We start from the raw sequence: 18148 nt of genomic DNA on the forward strand, positions 1-18148 counted from the left end.
CCGGTCTGTGTCGAGACCAGGACGTCCATACTCGTCTGTCTGTCTGTTGTTGACGTAGGTGCATTGCACTTGTGTCATCTGGCTGCATGCACTTGCATCGATAACTTATGTCTGTCTTTGTGATTGTCTCTCATGGCTGTGGGCGCGTGCTGTGCGCGCTTTGCGCTGCGCCTCCGGGTCGTGATCTGTCTTCATGTTGTGCTGAGGTTCGGTCAAGTCGGTCTTCGGTATCGGGTGCATGTGGCCGAACTCTCACACAAGTGTCCTGTCTCGTTTTGTCGCCTGTCGCATGCATCGTGGCGTTTGCCTTGTGATGTACACTCAGGTTTTGTTTTGTGTGAGAATGCGTGGCATCGCTTTGTTTAGTGTTGCTACGCATTCTCTCGACTTGTTTGCCGATTGGCATGTAAGTATATCACCTCATTGTCTTGGCGATGTACGCTCATGTCATTCGCGTGTTTCGCTGTCTGACGCCACACCCCGCTTCCTTGTTTGCTCATTATTGTTTCATTAGTCACACCTGCCCTGTCTGTTAACCCACTTGATTTCTCTCCCTATATTAGGCACCTCGTGTTTGCTGTCCCGTGGCTGATTGTCTTGTTATCAGTTGTGTTTCATGCATCCTGCTGGTCCTGTCTGCTTCGGTCCTGTTCTTCCCTGCCTGGTCCGGTCAGTCCTGTGCCTCTGTTCCCAGCCCGGATTTCCCTTTGTCCCCTTTGGGATTGTTTATGTTTTTGTTCCCCCTCTTGGGAGTTTTTATGTTGGCCTTGCCTTTGTTTTTTATATTAATAAATTACTTTGTTTTTGCCCCCACCCCCTGACAAACAGACACAAGTTTTCAGAGCAGAAAAGCAAAAAAAGAAATAAAATTCAGCGCCAAGTGGATTGAACAAAAGTGCCAAAATAATTAGGCTAATATACAGATTAAATTATACATAAAAGAAAAGGGATATGAAGGTAGTAATTAACTTAAATGAAGAAACATAAATCACAACAAGTGTACGGATATAAAGTCAGGAGTGTAATATAGGATTACAGGCTCACTAATACCACCAGTTCTGTTGTATTTTACCAAGTATTCCAATCAATTTCTTCTAAAAATCCCAGATGCAGACGAGCTACTTCTCCAATTTTACGTCATCTTCTGATATTTCCTACTATTATAATTATGTGAAATGAAACAGTAAGCTGGCCAATTTCAATAAATTGTCTCAATACTCTCTACAGTTTACACAAATGTGGGGATATCTGGGATGCGAAAGGTCGGCTACAATTTGCGATATACACAAAATTCTGTATGTAAATGGCACACGGGCAGATTTCTCTTGCGCTAAACCAAAACTCATGCGACAAAGTGTTTTTTTAATAATGACGTCATGACACACACCATTTTATCGGTAAAAGGCTACTTGAATGTAAACGAGCCAGAGGCAGCAATTTTCGCAAAAAAGTTTTTTATGCATTTTCACTTTGTCGATAACAGAACAGCACAAATAGTGGATGGAAACTTAGATACAGACAACATCTACTCACAGAATCTGGATCTCTCTGGTGTTCCAGAAAAGCAGAAAATTCCACCAGTCTGAGTTTAGATGTGCCGATAGATCGGCCCTGCCAGGCGGGCACTGTGGGTGCTGGTGGTGCCGCGGGCTCATAACCTAAACACACACATTAAATAAAATAGTAAACATTGATTTATATTGTCATAGAATTATAAAAAGGACATAAATAGTTCAGATGCTTCAGAAGAAAACTTGCAGGTCACATATGTCATTTCATTAGGCTCTTTTCCACCACAGGGCCTAACGGTTCGTGTTGTGGAACCAGGCTCGTTGTCATGGTTGCGGTTCCTTTTTCCACTACGGTGCTGCGAAATCAGGATTAAAATGGACTGACTGAGCAATTGGCCAATCGTGAGTAGAATCACGAGTCGTGAGTATCAAGGACACACACACAAATAGTTGAATAGCCTGTTTAACTTATTTAGTGTTATTATAGTAAACTAGGGATGTTGATTTAATGTGATTAATGAAATGAAAAATTTGGCACAGTTAATCAAGCCCCCGATCTGTACATAAATTCCATAATGAGGAATATTCCTACCATCGGAGCAATTCCAGCTTGATGCACCACCTTGATGCAGTAAAGGGCAGTCAGCCCAATAATAGGGTTATTTTCAATGATAAGTATTGATCAATGACTTTTTGTATTGTCTAAATGCTTTACTTGTCTGTAACCACAATATGTAATGCATTTGAATTATCTGAATTTTAATATCTGTTAGGCCTGTTAATTATATTTATAAATATTTTAATTATTCAAAATTACATTTACTTGGGGGCCTTTCTCAGTAATGGTATGAGAAAGTTGGTATGCGATTAATTTGATAAATTAATTGGCACATCATGTAATTAATTCTATAAAAACTGCAATTTACAGCCCTATTATAAATAAAAACTAAAATAAAAACCGCATTAAAAAGGTTTTAATAACTGAAATGAAAACTAAATCAAAATTAAAAAATACATTTTCATGATATTCTATATAAAATAATATAAAATGACCACAAATTAATTTAAGTTTTTAAAATATAGTATATTGTAAAATTGGAAACCTTAACCAAACATGAAAAAAATGCCATTAGATACTGATAACACTAGGCGGCCCTTAAAGGCATTAAACATATTTTAAAGTTCATGCATTTACATGGTGGCATTGAAATACTACAACTAAAATAAAAACTAAACATACTTTAAAAAATTAAGTAAAAGAGTGAAAACTAACAGAAATTTAACTTAACTGAAATGACTACTTGGAAATACAATATAACTGTATTTAATAAGTGATACATACTTGAAATTGTAGTTGTGACTGCTGGCTGGATAGGATATGCTTGCTGAGCAAATGGCTTGATGCTAAAACAAAGAAAAAGGAGATTTAAGAAAGTGAAAACCAGCAGTCTGAGTGTTTAGCTTCTCTACATACTGAAGAGATTATGAGGGTTATACAGCAAAGAAACAAAGCTGTGCAAAGTATTCAAACTTGGATTTAACCCGAGAGAGAGAGAGAGAGAGAGAGAGAGAGAGAGAGAGAGAGAGAGAGAGATGGACGATTTGGGGAAAAGACAAAAATCAAGACGAAAATAATAACAATAAAGCATGAAAACACAGCTAACTACATATATTTGCATTTCCGGAAGGAGAAGGCTTTAGGTAAATGTGTTACATTTTTCGTTATGTTCAAGTTTTGGGCTTTGAGTCTATGTAAATGAAATGTTACATTAGAGCCAATCAGAGTAACTCAGAATGTGTCTTGTTTTCAGTTGAATGTGTACATGAACCAGTATTTATAACGACACCAAGGGCAATGCAAGGCCAAGCACACACCACAAGACACAAGATCATCACCCTGTGCACAACCGCAGTTTCTTGTATTCTGTTAATAAATTGCAGCCTGAGTGCATTCAGATCGTTATACTCTCCGACTAGCTATGGTTGTGAAATTCTGTTCTCACACAAACTCAGGCGCAGAGTAAAACGAGAGTCGATTCTTGACAATATGTTAACAAACACTGAGGAAGTGCTTGCAGTCATTTTTACACTGATTTGCACAGAACGGAGGAAAAAAAGAAAAACGGCTAAAAAAACTATTTAGAATGAGACAGTGGTTGGGGAGACGTGGGTAGCAGTTTGATGTTTTTGTCTGCATCCTAATGCCTCACTCTTATCTAGTGTTTTTTCATCACAAATTCGTTGGCTGTTAGTCTTTGCCGTTCTCTCCCTAACTGGGGCGTTGCGCAAACCTGACAACTGGCCGACTAAATTTAGATTTAAATTAAAATTAAAAGTAGGGCAGTCAATCTATTAAAATTTGTAATCAAATTAATACATGGCATGCCGATTAATTAATCGAATTAAACGCAATAAATTGCATTATTATTTGCTGAGAAAGTATAAAGATAATTCATATAAAGAATGCATGCTAATTCAAATATGTATAAATATTATATATAGCGCCTATATTTAATATATAATAAGGCTTGTAATTCAGTTTGAAATAAATTGCATCATTGTGGCAGATGAATAAAGTGTTGATTAGACAATACAAAAAGTGGCTTAAGAACTCAATATATTGTTTTGTTTTTTCTCATATTATTGAACAAGCCTACAGATGACAGCAACCTGTATTGCACTGAGTTCATCTATGTGTCCTGTTCTCAGTATGCATTCTTGCATTCCATCTGCGCTATTTTTAATTGGCACTCTACGAACCTGTGCATGCCTCAGATTGACATGTTTGGAGCGTCTCATTGGTATTCAACGTCATAAAGGCCATATTTTTAGGATGCTGTGTCAAGTTAAAAGTAGTAAAAACTTTGAAAATCACGTCTCAAGATTCCTGTTTTCTGTTGTGCTTGACGGTAAACCTACTGACGTGGCTCGTAAAAACAGATGTACTTCCAGCTTGAACTGCTTGCATAGTAGGAAAATCTGTACTTTTATTACAGAACTTAAATATGCATCAAGGGGCATGATTAATTGCATTAATTGTTTTAACACATTATGTTTTATATAATGAATTGTGAATGGCTACAGATTGTTAAAGGAATGTTCTGGGTTCAATACAAGTTAAACTCAATCAATAGCATTTGTAGCATAATGTTGATTACCAAAAAAATTTATTTAGACTCATCCCTCCTTTTCTTAACTCATGTCTTTCTTGAGCTGTAAAGTTGTTTAGATTGCAATTTTTACAGTCATTTTAGGGTTTGTTGACATTACACCGTCATGGTAACAAAGTTGTAAAATTGGCTATAACTTCACACAGAAAAGGTTAGTAAGTTATTTTATCACACTAAAATCTTGTTTACACGCATATTATGTCTTGTGGCTAAACTTTTGAAACTGAGTATTTTAACGTTAAATAATTGGCCCCCATTACACTTAAATGTAACAAAGATTATTGCTTTTTATTTTATTTTTATTTTATTTTTTAAAAAGGAGGGATGAGTCAAAATAAACTTTTTTGGTAATCAACATTACTCAATTCAACTCAACTTTTATTCATAAAGCACTTTCAAAACCACAATAATGGACCAAAGTGCTGTACAGAGATTCCCATTTCAACATCAAACACAATAAATACCATGACAACTAAAATACTTATACAAAGACATACAAATAAAAACTTGGGAAATAAAAGCAAGTGCAAAGATAAAATTTGTCTCGTACACCATACGAGCTGCCAAACAGGTGTTATATGGTCCCTCTTCCTGGTATTGGTTAAAAGCCTCGCTGCGGCATCCTGCACAAGCTGGAGGTGAGAAACCGAGGATTGACAAATGCCTAAATATAAGACATTACAATAGTCCAAATGGGTAGAAATAAAACCATGCATAACTTTTTCCAAATCTCTGATAGAGAGGATAGATTTTAGAATTTATGCCACAAATGCTGTCGACTGAGCTTAACTTGTACAGAAAAAAAAATCTAAGGAGTATCAATACACATAATACATACAATACTACAAATTAGTGGGGGGCATGGGTAAATCAGCGAGTAATGATGCTGACTACCACCCCTGGAGTCACGAGTTCAAATCCAGGGTATGCTGAGTGACTCCAGCCAGGTCTCCTAAGCAACCAATTTGGCCCGGTTGCTAGGGAGGGTAGAGTCACATGGGGTAACCTCCTCGTGGTGATGATTAGGGGTTCTCGCTCTCAGTGGGGTGTGTGGTAAATTGTGCGTGGATTGCGGAGAGTAGCATGAGCCTCCACAAGCGGAGTCTCCGTGGTGTCATGCACAACGAGCCACGTGATAAGTTGCACGGATTGAGGGTCTCAGAAGTGGAGGCAACTGAGACTTGTCCTCCACCACCCGGATTGAGGTGAGTAACCACGCCACAACGAGGCCCTACTAAGTAGTGGGAATTGGGCATTCCAAATTGGGAGAAAAGGGAATCAAAAAATAGATTAAAAAATACTACAAATTAGATCAGAACTTTTAGAGATACTTACTCTTGCGAGGATCCAGGCTGCCCCGTGGATATCATGCCCTGCCAAAACTAGAGAATTAGATAAATAAATAGGCAACAAAACACAGCCTATTCACAAAAACCGTCTGTATGCTCTTGATACGCAATATCACATGCCAACTGAAAACTGAAGTGTACTATGTGCCATGCATTCTAGTTATCCTGAGTGTGGTATTAGTGTGTTATCTGATGAGGGCAGGTGATGTGGGCACAGCTCTGAGTGTGTGTAATGGGATTGGAGCTGCCATGTGGCAAGCCGTGTGGCTGAAGTGCACAGATAGGTGGGTGCCAGAGGGCTGTCTTACCCCTGCTGCTCCAGGGAAGGCAGGACGCGGAATGCCCGGAAGACCCAGCTTGTTGTGGATGGCTGTGGCAGAGACGATCTGGGCTGAAGACATCGAAGCCATGCTCTGGAGAGCTTTGTCCTTCACGCTTTGATCCTTCAAAAGCATTTACAAAATGAGCTTAAGACTCAGAAAGGTACAAATATGGTGAACTAGGGGTGAAACGGCTCCCATAGAAAAAACACGGTTTGGAATGCATGTTTGCAGCAAAGTCATCTTATGTTAATTGATGCCACTGAAAATATGCAATTAAGTCCAAAAGTCTGAGAGCACTTGTGAAAATGCTTCATTGCAAATCAAACCATCAGGATAACAATTAGAGTAAAAGTTGAATTGAAAAAAATGACATGAATTTCAGAATGTACTGGATGGTATTTTTTTATGAAAAAGAAGAGTTTATGGGTGTTTCTTCAACTTTGGGCACTTTTACATGCATCAAATTTTTTTGAAGTCATAGAATTTCCACCACAGTGTCATTTCACCAAATCTCAAATCCTGCAATGTGTTTAATAGAATTCCTTGGAAGTGTAAAACATGTTTTTTGTTTGTTTGTTTTAAATAAAATGGCCAACTCTTTTGTCTTGCTAAGTCAAATTTCATAGCCATCATTTTATGCATCCTTAATACATACAATCAAAAGGGGGACCTGGATATCTCAGCAAGTATTGATGCTGACTACCACCCCTGGAGTCGCGAGTTCGAATCAAGGGCGTGCTGAGTGACTCCAGCCAGGTCTCCTAAGCAACCAGATTGGCCCGGTTGCTATGGAGGGTAGAATCACATGGGGTAACCTCCTCGGGGTTGCTATAATGTGTGGTTCTCGCTCTCGGTGGGGTGCGTGGTGATTTGTGCGTGGATCCCTTGGAGTATAGCGTGAAGCATCCACACGCACAACGTCTCCGCAGTAACGCGCTCAACAAGCCACATGATAAGATGCGCAGATTGACGGTCTCAGACGCGGAGGCAACTGAGATTCATCCTCCGCCACCCAGATTGACCCAGAAGTCACTATGCCACCATGAGGACTTAGAGCGCATTGGGAATTGGGCATTCCAAATTGGGGAGAAAAGGGGAGAAAAAATAAATAAAAATACATACAATTAAATAAAAATAAAAATATTCTGCTCACAAGTGACATTTATCTTGAGTTTTCGTTGTTTTCTTCACATATCTCATATTTCATCTCAAGCATGCTCTTCACTGACACTTTTGTCAACTTGAATGAATGATTTGAACGACTTTGTTAACAAGTACAATAACATTTGAAAAACTTTAATTATGTGCAAAATTGTTTGGTTTGGTAGAAATGACACCACAACTTTGAGCTGTAATACAGCTGTTCAGGCTGAAGTCTATAAACCCGGAAGACAGGGGTGCCCTCAATTTACGGTCTGTTACAGGGGCACCTGCAGGATTTCTTCTCTTAGTACACAGAGACAACTGACTAATTAAAAAAGTGTACCGTTATTATCTAGGGGGGCTCCGGGGGCATGCACCCCCTGAAGAAATTTTTGGGAAAAATAACACCAAAGCTTCAATTTTGGTGACTTTGAGAGAAGCATTTTATATTTTTTTCAGTATGCGTTCTAACATTTATGTAACTATTTGCTAAGCGTTTCTAAAATACTTGTTCATGTGACAGCACTAGATGAAGTTTCTCAAAGTTACCTCTCAAAATTTAGCCTTTTGTTTCAATTAATTGTAGATGAATATCCACTTCATCCAGCACTCTGTTTGTTCTCTGTGTTCTAAATTATACCAAAACTGTTTTACTGTGTGAGAAACAGTCTCACTTAAATCTCACAGGGGCATCTTTTCTCAATTTTCACCTCTAGTTTTATTCAGATGGAATAATTTTTTTTTAAGTATATAGCCTACATTACAGCCCTTCTCTTCAGTCACTTCCCATCAAGATCATGTTTCTTTGCATCATTCTATGCATTATCAACAAAAACTTAAACAGGCAGTTAAAAAAAGACAAAAAAATACATATTTCTGTCATCATTCCTCAACTTCATGTTCTTTATCTTCTGTGTAGCACAAAAGATGTTTTCGGCAGAATGTCTGTCAAAGCCACCATTCACTTTCACTGCAGCTTTTTTTTCCATACAATGAAAGTGAATACTGAGACTAAACATTCTGCCTAACATCTTCTTTTGAGTTCCACATAAGAAAGGTTTGCAAAAACGTGAAAATGTGAAGTTATGACGGAATTTTCATATTGGGTGAACTATCCCTTTAACAGTCAATGCTTACAAGTTTAAAGTAGACAAAATGCACATGTTAACACGAACATGTTAACAGATTAAATCCTAAAAGAGGGAACCTTGTTGCTAAATATTTTATAATGTTTACTGAAAGATAACATGTATATTAAAGATATATTATAAAATTATATTTTTAATATTATGCATGTATAAGTATTAATATTATAGTACTTAGATTATTATTATTATGTATATGCTACTATTAATGGTAGGCTACATATGGCCTACTTATATTATTAAACTTGACTAAATCACAAGGCAGACAAAACAATACATGTATAGCCAACATCAGATGATGGAGATGAGGGATGTAACAGGTGTTTAGCAGGGGGATGAATTCTGTTTAAGGGTTTCTCTTCAGTCTGAGTAGATCTGGCAGCATTCCACATAAATCATTTTTTTTGCTAATTCAGACAAGGTTCTTGTCAAAAATGCTATTTTATGAGGGAATGCCACAAGGTGACGAGACAAAACCAGATCGCTCCAACGTCGCACGCTTGCACTGTATAAACAGGAGCAATTGTTTAATCATGTCGCTTGCTTGCAGTGATACGGTATATGCCATGTCGAATTAACAGGTTAATATGGGTTTGAACTTTAAGTTCAGCAAATGTGCAACTTCCTTTGCTTTCTGTGCACTCACACTAAACTCGACAAGTGTCAAATGAGCTGCGGAATGCTGCACGAGACGAGAGAGAGAGACAGAGGAAGCCCCACTTTACCAGAGCTAAATATGCAGGTTAAATGAAGCTGTACAAACGGAGAAAAGTTGTATTGCCGAGCAATAATTAAAATAAAAGTAGTATTGCTATGGCAATACTGGTAATACTGGTGACGGCATCTATGTCGGAAGAGAATTCATCATGGCTTCCCTCTGGATTTTCCTATGGGTTTTTGAAATGGCATTTTTAAAATAAGGTAAAATAAGGACTGTGGGAAACATTACTTAAAGTTACTATGTAACTTTTGGCCCTCTAGCGGTTGAAGCACCGAACTGCAAGTTACTTGCGGAGGAACATTTTTTTGGTAATTACGTGAGTTGGGCTTCAGCTCTGCTCTTCTGGGCGGATGAATCTGATGGTTTGAGTAGTACTGGTGTAACCATGGTTACAGATGATCATTTTATCAGAGCGAATGCCACTAACAACAACAAAACTCGCCCCCTCCCCTCAATAAATAAAATAAATAACAAAAGGAAGAAAAAGACAGAAATCCGAAAATATGTCTTATTAGCAGGTAAGTAGCATATCGTCTGCTGTTGTTCTGACTTGTTGACAACAACTGTTTCAAAATAAACAGCATCCGACATTAGACATGATGATTGCTAGTCATATCAGATAAAGTCAAATGGTGGAAACTATTATAACTTAGCTAGCAGGCAAATAAGGTAGCAACTGGTTTAGAGATTGCTGTTGTTACCAGCATAAAGTAAAAAATGTGCCATTGTCCTTCCTCAAAAATGAAATCAAGCACTGCAGTACCACAATCCATAATAAAATGCCCCATTAAAGAGGCTAACGCTAACCAACTACTGCACTAAGAGAGCTACCTGGCTAACTATCGGTCGAATAAAATATCTTTCCTGTCGAGCAAGAAAAAGCCATCTCTGGGTCGGTTTTAAATCCTTTCAGATCTTGGAGTTGTCACCACATCTGAAAAAGACAAGCCGATGTTGTTTTGTGTTTTATTATTACGGGCTCTGTCGCTTTCCTTTTTTGCTTGCAGACTCTTCTCGGTTCCAGGTTTCTTTATTTTGAAAACCAGTGATTCCCCTGAGGATTGCCTTTTTAAATGATCCATGGTCAATGTTGCTCATTTGTTGTGGCTACAAGCTTTCAGCTTCAAACTACTACCAAACCTATCACCGCACACATACACGTGCTGTAGTAGCTCTGGACCTCCATTTCTTTATTTACAGACATGACGTAAACATGCACGGATGACTGACGGAAGTATGCAATTTCCCGCCAAATCCATCCCGACAGCTCTAAAATATAAATAATTATTATAGGCTTACTATAGTGAATCAGGGTAAGGCAAATAAATGGTTTGGAAGACAGATTATTGGTATACTTGCTCATTAATGAAATTTTACATAGTGTAGCTTTAAAAACACGTATATGTTTGGTTCTACAACCTAAATTACTCACTCTTACCTCAAATGTGAATTTTGAAGCCATATTTAAAGCTGAAGTATGTCATTTCTGCACCACTAGCGCCACCAAACCGAATTGCAAAAATAAAGTTTGTTTTCAAAACAGCTTTTTGAATATGCCCACAGTCTGCTGTAGGTCAAACAAAGAGATTGTCCCGCCCCCAAACTCATGTTGTCTCTGCATATTAAGTTGGGATAGGAGAAAGTATTTTAACACAGGAAAAGTTGCATACTTCAGCTTTAAGCAACATAAAAATAAAAAAATAATGTAAAAAAAAAACAAAAAAACATGACAGCTTCAAAATTCATTTGAAAGTGTAATTTATGTTGTAGAACAAAACGTCCAAGTATCTTTAAGTTAGGTTTAGCACAGATCTTATTTTGATCATAAATCCAAAACTTCCATTATAAAAACCCATAGGAAAATCTTGAGGGGACCCCTTGCAAATTAGCCTACAAGTTGGCATCACGGCTGAAAAGCTCTATTTTTGAAAGATTGATAGAAACAAAATACTAAAAAGGTTTGCTAATGTCACTCTTTCACTCTCTGTTTACATTATCATAGTTTTAAACATGTAATAATTTGTATTATAATGGATACATAGTTTAATATTGTGACCTTCATTTGACAAAAAGTGCCCAAAGTTGGAAAAAAACAAAAAACAAAACACCCTTATCCTGCAATAATGACACTTCTGGCAAATGTTTAGTTTTTAATTATTAATGTTTATTAATGTATTAATGTTTTGTGTCACAGAAGTGTGACACAAAAACCGAACCATTAGGAATTTGAACCGTTTCATCCCTAGAAATAACATACATAGAACACTTAAAGAAAAAGCAGCCAAGACCCACACACAAAAAGATCCACAGACAGAAAGCATGTTAAATGATTCGCCAGAGCCATAAAAGCAGTTGATCTTAAGAGGAATGTGCTACAGCATTAAAGACACTAAAAGTCTGAAAAGAGCTAAGTTTTTAGCTCAGAGAATGGGAGATATAATGTTGATTATCGAGCAAAGAACTGAAAGAACTAAATCCAACGAGCAGTGGCACTGATGTTATAAATTGCAGCCCCTTCATTTCTAATAAATTGCATTGTCCGTTGGGAACAAGGGCTAAGTAATACTAACTTTCTTTTCCTGCGGTTTGTAATGCACTCATTCTAAAAGCTTCCATCAAGGTCAGCAAACTGAGCAGAGTAAACAGTTCAGACTAACGTGTTGGAGAAAAGGGGCTGAAGGACACCGCTGTTTCTCCTTTACATGTCTTCCCTGTTATTTTTACAAGGAGGCCAAAGACAATATCTTAGCATAGATTTTAAAAGACTCAAAGAATGTCCATGCCATTTAATTACCTGAGCTAAAGCTTGTATGCCGAAAAGCAACAAAGGCTAAGATTCCACGGACAGATTGTATAGCGTGCACAGGTGTATCTGGCTATTGTTCGCATTAAGATGGAAATCTTGCCTCTGAACATTTAAAACAGACAGTGCAACAGAACCGCAGTGATAAGACTTAAGTCTGTAGGCACAAGTTGAGAATGAACATGCTGGCAGCAGCGACTCAAGTGTGTATATATGATAGAGAGCGAGAGAGAGCACTGGTTAGAGTCGGGCAGAAAGGCTCAGAGCTCAAGCAGGTGTTTAGCAGCTGCTATACTGAGACAGCGTAAGCGGAAGACACTCCTCAGCTAGTTCAGCGACACATCAGTGTAGTCAAGAGTATTGAGAACTTGTACTTACCATGCTCGTCACCTAAACACAAACAAGGTTTCATTGTAAATTTTCAATTTGCACTTTTTTTTCCTAAGTTAAGTATATATTTACATATTACAGTTTTTCTAAGAGTGTGCTGAGAGAATTGTGGCAATTTTACAGATTTCCACAGAACAGCTATCTCAGCTGAAAAGACTTGAATTATGCATTATTATTATGTATTTTTGATGCTGGATTGTTGTTGTGCCCACCAGGCATCTTAACTGGTTTAATAAGCAGTGGTGGCTACACATACACCATGGTGTACAGCATGGCTATCCACCAGCTAGACCAGCACTAATCAACCAGCATTGCCATACTGTTTACTTTAACCACTATGATATTTCTGGTAAAGCTGGTTGACCAAAAAAAGCACTAACCAGCATAAACTGCCTGGACCAGCACAGCCATATAGTTTACTCACAATAATTTGGCCAGTGGACTTTCTGGTAAAGCTGCCTGATCAAGAATGTCTTAATGGTTAAGCTGGTTAGAAAGCACCAAAACAGCACTAACCTGCATAAACCAGCCTAGACCAGCATAGCAATACTGTTTTTACCAAGAAATCCTGGACCTGTATGGTATTTTTCATAAAGCTGGTTGACCAAGAAACTCATGCTGGTTAAGCTAGTTACGAAGCCCTAGAACTAGCCCTTGACCAGCACAGAAATACTGTCTCGCAACAGAATTTCAAACTACATAGTATATATTGTAAAGCTAGTTGACCAAGAAATTCTTGCTGGTTAAGTTAGTTAGGAAGCACCAAACCAGCCCTAACCAGCATAACCCAATCTTGACCAGCATAGTCATGCTGTTCACCAACAAAACTTTAACCAGTATAATCTTTCTGGTGAAGCTGGTTGACCAGGAAAGTCTTGCTGGTTACACTATTTAAGCATTAACTAGCATAAACCAGAACTGAAATTCATGCTGGTCTACGTAGGTGTTTTCAGCTAGGATACAATACACTGACTAAAATGTTGGATAACAATGCTGGAAAAGACAACCTAAAAATGATTAATTAAGAATGTAATAAAATTTTAAAATTAGTAAACTTCATTGGTATGCCCCTACTGATATGTTTATAAAAAATAAAATAAAAATACTTTGCAAAGTCCTACAAAGTCACACTGCACACACTTTTAAAGCAAGATCAACTTAATGTGAGCGCTGGTCGAGAAGATGAACTGCAGAAAGCATCTTTAGGGAAGATTTATAGCTGATAATATGGCAGTTTGAGATCACTATGGCTAGGGTTTCATTACAGACCAGCTCAAAGAGTGGCACCATAATGACCGTCATTTCAGTCAACATGTCTCAGATAAGAGCACACCGGGCAGGTTTACTATAATGCTACGCTGCAAATGGCAGGAGGGAGCTCAAATTCTTCCCCGCTCCTGATTTCTAATTTGCTTTAGATGAGAGCAGACAGAGACCCATACAAAAGCTGGCTGTTTTTACTCAGGCAGCCGCCAGTGTCCCTGAAAGACCAGCCATTCATAGCGGAAATGCACACAAGACGCTCCACTAGGCACACACACTTACACACACACAAATGGGGGAGTCATTAATCTATCTTAGTAAACTGGAAACTGTGGTAAAGTGTGCTGGTCAAAAGGAGTTAGTCATCACCTCACAAAAATAAAGAGAAAGAGACAGAAGGAGACAGAGAAGTCACACTAACCTAAAGGTCTCTAATGTAAAAACACAGATATTAGGAAACAACCCTTGCAGATGTGTCTTAAATGACAGGTCAATTTATTATCAGATTATCCCGTCCACAAAAGGCCCCCTTTTTTGTAAGCCACGGCCTTTGTGGATGAGATGTATTTGATGTACGGTGATTATATGCAGCACACTTTGCTGTTTATGTGGCTGAATCACACAGGAGGGACTTTGGTGGGGGAGAGAGAGAGAGAGAGAGAGAGAGTGGAGGGGGGATGGGGGGATTTTAGTTGTTTCATTAATGCAGCATGATGGAAGCGTTTGACAGCCAGTGGGTTATTCGAAGAAAAAAAAAGAGCCAAGAGAAAGAGTGAGGACTGAGGAGTACAACACAAAAAGCATCTTTGCAACGCCTCTAATGGGCCTCTTTGGTCCAGATTTCTTGCGCAGGGAATTTGAGGAGAACAGATGACCTCATTAAACTCCAGGAGAGAGAAAGGCAAAGCAGCGTTCACTCTACACTAGACTGGTGCTCTTCCAAAAGTCATGTTGTTATAAGCAGTGACCAGAAACCTGCCAAACTCTGACCTGCAGCTCTCAGCTGCTCTTCACCAGCTGAAGCGTACTGCCAGCAAGAGAATAGACAATCCACACACAACACACACATGCAAACACAACAGAGTCAAATGCATTCACCAGCAAATTTCAAGATGCTTTTGAGTTTCTTATTTTTATTATTATTAGGGTTTTATAATCTCCTAAAATTGATTACTCATGAAAAACAGATGCACTTAAAAGTTTAAAAGGCAAGTCTTCATTGCAGAAACTTAAAGGGAGAGTTCACCCAAAAATGACTCACCATCATGTTGTTACAAAGCTGAACAGCTTTCTTTCCTCCACTGAATACAAAAGGAGATGTTAGGCAGAATGTTAACCTCAGTCACTATTCACTATAATTTTATTGAAAAAAAAGGCAAAGAAAGTGAATGGTGCCTGAGGTCATTAGTCCCTAACATACTGTCTAAAATCTCCTTATGTGTTCCACGGACGAAAGTTATACATGTTTAGAACAACGTGAAGGTGAGTAAATTATGAAAATGTTTATTTTTGGGTAAACTATGCCTTTAACATTTCTCATAAATTAATCAAAACACAAAAGTTACATCTACAGGTGTCAATTGTACATTAAATAATCTGAGACTTTATTTTTTTGTCTAAATTGGCGGCCAAAGGTTTGGAATAATGTAAAGATTTTGCTCTTATGAAAAGAAATTGGTACTTTTATTCACCAAAGTGGCATTCAACTGATCACAATGTATAGTCAGGATATTAATAATGTGAAAAATTACTATTACAATTTAAAATAAATGTTCAGAACTTCTTAAACTACTTCAAAGAGTTCTCATCAAAAAAATTGTGCAGCAATGACAGCTTTGCAGATCCTTGGCATTCTAGCTGTCAGTTTGTCCAGATTCTCAGGTGACATTTCACCCCACACTTCCTGTAGCACTTGCCATAGATGTGGCTGTCTTATCGGGCACTTCTCATGCACCTTACAGTCTACTGATCACACAAAAGCTCAATGGGTTTAAGATCCATAACACTCTTTTCCAATTATCTGTTGTCCAATGTCTGTGTTTCTTTGCCTACTCTAACTCAAAAGACTTTTTCTTTGCAATTCTTTCCATAAGTCCTGCACCCCTGAGTCTTCTCTTTACTGTTGAACATGAAACTGGTGTTGAGCGGGTAGAATTCAATGAAGCTGTCAGCTGAGGACATGTGAGGCGTCTATTTCTCAAACTAGAGTCTCTGATGTACTTATCCTCTTGTTTAGTTGCACATCTGGGCCTTCCACATCTCTTTCTGTCCTTGTTAGAGCCAGTTGTCCTTTGTCTTTGAAGACTGTAGTGTACACCTTCATATGAAATCTTCAGTTTTTTGGCAGTTTCAAGCATTGTATAGCCTTCATTCCTCAAAACAATGATTGACTGATGAGTTTCTAGAGAAAGCTGTTTCTTTTTTGCCATTTGTGACCTAATATTGACCTTAAGACATGCCAGTCTATTGACAAACACAAAGACAATGTGTTTGTCAATCATTTAATGAACCAAATAGCTTTCAACTGTGTTTGATATAATGGCAAGTGATTTTCTAGTACCATATGAGCAATTTAGCATGATTACTCAAGGATAAGGTGTTGGAGTGATGGCTGCTGGAAATGGGGCCTGTCTAGATTTGACAAAAATGACATTTTTCAAATAATGATGGTGCTGTTTTTTACATCAGTAATGTCCACAGACTATCCTTTGTGATAAGTTGAATGCCACTTTGGTGAATTAAAGTACCAATTTCCAAAATCTGTACATTATTCCAAACTTTTGGCCTCCAGTGTAAGTTTTAGATTAATTCTTTTACAGGGTTTCTGCAGGTTTTATGAAGCTAAAATTAAGACTTTAAGACCTTTTTAAGGCCAACTATAGAAAACTGAAGGAATAAATTGAAGGGAACACAATACATCAATATGTTCTATAAATGTAAATGTCTAGGGAGCACATGAAGAGTCATATTAATAGCAACACTTCAAAGTTTAAAAATGCAACTTTCAATAGATCTCCATTACTTTTTAAATCATATTACAAAAAGTATCATATTTTCGTCCATTTTGGCCGGAACAAACATTTCCCCATTTCTCCAACTTATCTATCGGCCTCTCAATCGAACTACATCTCTGAACTGCGAGATTCAGAAAAGGAGCATCTGCACATGTTTGCCAAGTTCTTCTATGGTTATTGACAGATGAAGCAGCACATACCGCCACCTACTGTATACTGTTCAATGAATATTCAGCAATCATGTGACGCAGAAATTTGGCCTCCTCTTCACTTTAAAATGACTTAAATGGAACGAGAAAACAATTCCTCACGCAAAATTTAATGTCACGACCTTATGAATTTAAGACTTGTTGCTCCGATTTAAGACCTTTTTAAGGCCTTCATTTGCAGAAGGTGCGAATTAAGACTTTTTAAGACCCCTGGAATCCCTGTGATATGTAATAAGTGCTTCTTTTTATTATTTTAAATGTATTATTACTTTTTTAATCTAGATGGGCATATTAAAACATTTAGTCATTTAATGTTAAAATGATCATCACTTATTAATATCATTACAATGTTCCACATTTAAAAATAATAGTAAAGTCATCATTACTATGGAATAACACAATTTGTAGAATGGGAATTATGCTGTGAACAAAATTGTTAAACATCAAAAATAACTTAGATTTTAGCTTTTCAAAAGCACCCACCCTTTCACTGTCACATATTCCTTGTTTTTTGTATTGACTTTTATGTTGAAATTCTGGTTTAGTTCCTGTTCCTGTTTCCTGTTAGTTTTGTAGACATTTGTAGTTTCTTTTCATGATTGGTTTTTCCCTGATTGTTTCCCCAGGTGTTCCTCGTTCCCTTGTGTATTTAAGCCCTTGTTTTCCCCTAGTTTATTGTCAGTCTTCATCTGTATTATGCTGTGCTTTGTTCCCTGTGTTTTGTTTCATTATGTTCTGAGTTACCTGGTTTACTGTTGTTTTATTAAAAAAAAAAGGCTGCATTTAGATCCTCATTCCTCTACTGTCTCGTCACATTCACTAGATAACAAGTCTCAACCAACTTCTTGAGGTGCATCCTGAGATGCTTTTAAAACATTCTTGAAGGAGTTTCATTCACTATTAGGCCAAACTCATCAATTAAACACTTAAGGAAAATCATATTTTATGCACAATTTATGATTCTCTACAAAACGTATTTCAAGCATTTAAGCATAACCCTTTAGATCAAATGGTTAAGATAATGAGAAACATAAATTCAGTCCAAGAGTGTCCAAAAATAATTTGACAATTTGATATTGATTTAAAAAAAAAACTAGTATGTTTCCG

At 37.6% G+C, this 18148-nt stretch overlaps 1 protein-coding gene across 4 annotated transcripts in view; it reads right to left on the reverse strand.

Annotated features, from left to right (window-relative positions):
- Positions 1–18148, reverse strand: part of LOC127440621 (transcriptional enhancer factor TEF-1) — a 121244-nt gene that overhangs the window by 20299 nt on the left and 82797 nt on the right. For 3 of the 4 annotated variants that reach the window (XM_051697349.1, XM_051697330.1, XM_051697340.1), the window contains 4 exons: positions 6339–6473; positions 6017–6063; positions 2854–2915; positions 1534–1658 (listed from right to left, as the gene is read on the reverse strand). In XM_051697349.1, coding sequence (XP_051553309.1) covers positions 1534–1658; positions 2854–2915; positions 6017–6063; positions 6339–6473 — 369 coding nt within the window. Of the gene's footprint in view, positions 1–1533; positions 1659–2853; positions 2916–6016; positions 6064–6338; positions 6474–12543; positions 12556–18148 lie in introns of all 4 variants that reach the window. The other variant, XM_051697321.1, reaches the window with a different exon arrangement.

This window comes from Myxocyprinus asiaticus, chromosome 1 (assembly GCF_019703515.2).
Source record: "Myxocyprinus asiaticus isolate MX2 ecotype Aquarium Trade chromosome 1, UBuf_Myxa_2, whole genome shotgun sequence".
Taxonomy (NCBI): domain Eukaryota; kingdom Metazoa; phylum Chordata; class Actinopteri; order Cypriniformes; family Catostomidae; genus Myxocyprinus; species Myxocyprinus asiaticus.